The 3,802-nt window shown below is 41.4% G+C and overlaps 1 protein-coding gene across 2 annotated transcripts in view; it reads left to right on the top strand.

Moving 5' to 3' along the window:
- The window catches only part of Aff4 (AF4/FMR2 family member 4), an 86,046-nt gene that overhangs the window by 74,316 nt on the left and 7,928 nt on the right, over positions 1–3,802 (top strand). For both annotated transcript variants that reach the window (XM_013347199.2, XM_005350097.3), the window contains 3 exons: positions 293–386; positions 2,188–2,231; positions 3,450–3,670. In XM_013347199.2, the coding sequence (XP_013202653.1) occupies positions 293–386; positions 2,188–2,231; positions 3,450–3,670 (359 nt within the window). The remainder of the gene's footprint in view (positions 1–292; positions 387–2,187; positions 2,232–3,449; positions 3,671–3,802) is intronic.

Genomic DNA, 3,802 nt, shown 5'->3' with positions numbered 1-3,802 from the left:
CTCTGTAGACCAGGCTGGTCTCGAACTCACAGAGATCCGCCTGCCTCTGCCTCCCAAGTGCTGGGATTAAAGGGGTGCACCACCATCGCCCGGCTAGTCCTAAATTTCTTAGTTACTTTCCTTTCCTTAGGGTATGTTCCATATTAATCTGACCTTGTGGTTTTGTGTAAGAGGTAATGCTGACCCTAGGCCATGGTTGATCGCGTGAAGCCAGTTCTTTATTTCTATACAATAAAAAGATTGCTTGTACATGTAGCCATGTCTAAATACACTGCCCTTTCCCATTGCTTAGCCTGAGATGCCAGTCATTGCTGTACCTGAGACTGTTCAAACTGAAGAAGGAGAATGCTCTGAAGTACTCCAAGACGCTGACTGAGCACCTTAAGGTAAATATGTGTAGCAGTCTGTTACCTAGGATACAAAATGTACAAAGCTTCTTATCCCTGTTCAGAGATGCTTTCATATTTAGGCAAAACATAACAGGAGATGAACAAACTAACTACTGCCTGAAAATTCTCAGATATGTTTGTGCTTTCTTGGAAAAGCCTTCAAATGTGTATATTGGATTACAGATTTTCATAACTGTATATAACAGCCAAATCTATACTCAGAAATGTTCTTTCCATTTTCACCTCTACCCTTCTTCAGAATGTTATTTTGTATTGTTTTGTTCATTACATTACTAGGGATAGAACCCAGATCTTGTACATGCTAAGCGAGTGCCTAGCCACAGAACTACACATCCAGCCCAGACAAAGTTATTGTCGTTTCCTAAAATGTCTTTTTTTTTTTTAAATTTCAAGCCAGTAGCATATAGATTATCCACAAATCCTGCTGTAGTTAGGACTTTAGAACCCCTCCATAACTCACTGTTGCCTACAGGCACAAGGTCTGGTCTCAAATATCTCTTATTCCTTGCCTGAACGCCTCCTTAAACAACCTAGATGGGGCATGTGTGTTCTATTTTCTGTCTGTCTTTGTATATAATACGGCTCGTTTCCCTGTGTCTTTTTTGTTTCCTTTCATCCATCTCTGTTACTCATTGTTGCTTTGTATCATCTTTGAAATCTTCTAGAACCTAACTTTCACTTAATAACTTTTTTTCTGTTATGCATTCATACCCACACACACTTTGTTGCTATTAAATGTTTATGTTGTTTTTAAAGATCCATTGGGCTGGAGAGATAGCTTAGTGGTTAAGAGCACTGACTGTCCTCTCAAAAGACCCAGGTTTTTCTTTCTTTTTTTTTTTTTTTGGTTTTTCGAGACAGGGTTTCTCTGTGGCTTTGGAGCCTGTCCTGGAAATAGCTCTGTAGACCAGGCTGGTCTCGAACTCACAGAGATTCGCCTGCTTCTGCCTCCCGAGTGCTGGGATTAAAGGCGTGCGCCACCACCGCCCGGCTAAGACCCAGGTTTTTCATGCGTTGGTAGTGCATACCTTTAATCCCAGCACTTGGGATACAAAGGCAGATGGATCTCTGTGATTTTGAGACCAGTCTGGTCTACAGAGTGAGTTCCTAGGACAGCCATAACTACACAGAGAAACCTTGTCTCAAATACAAAGACCCAGGTTCAATTCCCAAGATCCACATGGCTGATTACAACTGTCTATGTTCCACAGGATCTGACACCCCCTTCTGGCCTTAGAGGATACCAAGCAAAATGCCTGTATAAAAAAAAAAAATTAAAACATTGAAAGATTTATTTGAGAGAGAGTGAGAGTCCATCCATTTGTTCCCAGAGGGCAGAGGAAGACCTAGATTTTCTGGAGCTGGAGTGAATTAGAGCTATCCAACTTGGGTTCTGGGAACCAAACTTAGGTCCTCTGGAAAAGCAACAGCTGGGTTTTTTGTTTGTTTGTTTGTTTGTTTTTATTTTTTGTTTGCTTGTTTGTTTTGGTTTTTCGAGACAAGGTTTCTCTGTAGCTTTGGAGCCTGTCCTGGAACTAGCTCTTGTAGACCAGGCTGGACTCGAACTCACAAAGATCCGCCTGCCTCTGCCTCCCGAGTGCTGGGATTAAAGGCGTGTGCCACCACCACCCGGCAATTATAAAGTCCTTAAGATCAACCCTAGCCCATTACTTTTGATGATATCTAGTGTCTTAAAAGTTTATGTGTGTGTGTGTGTGTGTGTGTGTGTGTGTGTGTGTATAACATTGCTGTTAAACAAACTTATTTTTCCCTGCAGAATTCTTACAGTAATTCTCAAGCACCTTCACCTGGCTTGGGGAGGTAGGTACAATTTTGTTCTCTGAAATATTTTTGATGAATTTATTTATGGATCAGAGTAGAATAGATAACAAAGTGACTGCTACTTTTAAAATATTAAAATCTCTGGTAAAGTATTTAAAATTTTTAATTTTTTGATGTTTATAATTGAACCAAAGGCTTTTTGCAGGCTCTCCCACTGAGTTATGATTCCAGAGAAGTTTTTTTAAAGTTATTCTTTCCTATTTTAGTAACTTAAAAAAAAATATAATGAACATAATTTTTAAAACATTTGAAATGAAAGATGTCACCTATAGATGTCAGGCTTGGTGGCAGCCCTTGCCCCTGAGCCATCTCACTAGCCCCCAGATATCTTGAGATATCTTGAGTTTTTAATGGTACCTCAATTCTCAGTTTGATTTCAGAGTTATTTAGATTTGTTACAGTGTTTTTGTTTTTGCTTTGTTTTTACAGGGTTTCATTGTAGCTTTGGAGCCTGTCCTGGAACTAGCTCTTGACCAGTCTGGCCTCGAACTCACAGAGATCCACCTGTCTCTGCCTCCCAAGTGCTGGGATTAAAGGCGTGCACCACCACCACCCAGCTTGTTAAGGTGGTTTTAACTTCACTCAGATCTTGGCATTGCCAGAGTATAGTGGCATGGGTGTGATTTATCTTCCATTCCCACATAGACTCCCCTCTCACCTATACCCCAAAATGAAACAAATGCCATGCAACTTTTTACATTTTCTGAGTCTATTTGTTGAGTTCTTGTATTGATGTGAGTTGACATTCCATCTTATTTTCCTTTGTCTACCAATCCCCAGGGCTGAAGTAAAACCCGGGCCTTTTGCTTACTAAGCAAGCACTCTTTTTTTTTTTTTTTTTTTTTTTTTTTTTTTTTTTTTTTTTTTTTTTTTTTTGGTTTTTCGAGACAGGGTTTCTCTGTGGCTTTGGAGCCTATCCTGGAACTAGCTCTGTAGACCAGGCTGGTCTCGAACTCACAGAGATCCGCCTGCCTCTGCCTCCCGAGTGCTGGGATTAAAGGCGTGCGCCACCACCGCCCGGCTAAGCAAGCACTCTTTTACTGAGCTATGTCTTCAGCCTTTTTAATTTGTCCTTTTGAGACAGGATTTCAAGACCTATATGACCTTCCAGCCTGTAGTGTCCTAATTTTGTAGTGCTCAATGTGCATGTGAATAATCATCCTCCCTCTCCCTCTCCCTCTCCCTCTCTCTTTGTAGCAAAGCTGTTGGGATGCCTTCCCCTGTCTCTCCAAAGCTGTCACCGGGCAATTCTGGAAGTTACTCTTCTGGGGGCAGTAGTGCTTCAGCAAGTGGTTCTTCAGTGACTATTCCACAGAAGATCCACCAGATGGCAGCAAGCTACGTCCAGGTTACATCTAACTTCCTCTATGCCACTGAAATTTGGGACCAAGCTGAACAGCTTTCCAAAGAACAAAAAGGTTTGTTGGGCTCTGAATAAACTTTGAGGATAGAATTTTTTTTTTTAATTTATTTATTTATTGAGGATTTCTGCCTCCTCCCCGCCACCGCCTCCCATTTCCCTCTCCCTCCCCCGATCAAGTCCCTCTCCC

This window comes from Microtus ochrogaster, chromosome 7, assembly GCF_000317375.1.
Source record: "Microtus ochrogaster isolate Prairie Vole_2 chromosome 7, MicOch1.0, whole genome shotgun sequence".
NCBI lineage: Eukaryota > Metazoa > Chordata > Mammalia > Rodentia > Cricetidae > Microtus > Microtus ochrogaster.
Note: the sequence above shows the minus strand (reverse complement) of the source record. Positions and strands in the feature narration are given on the sequence as shown.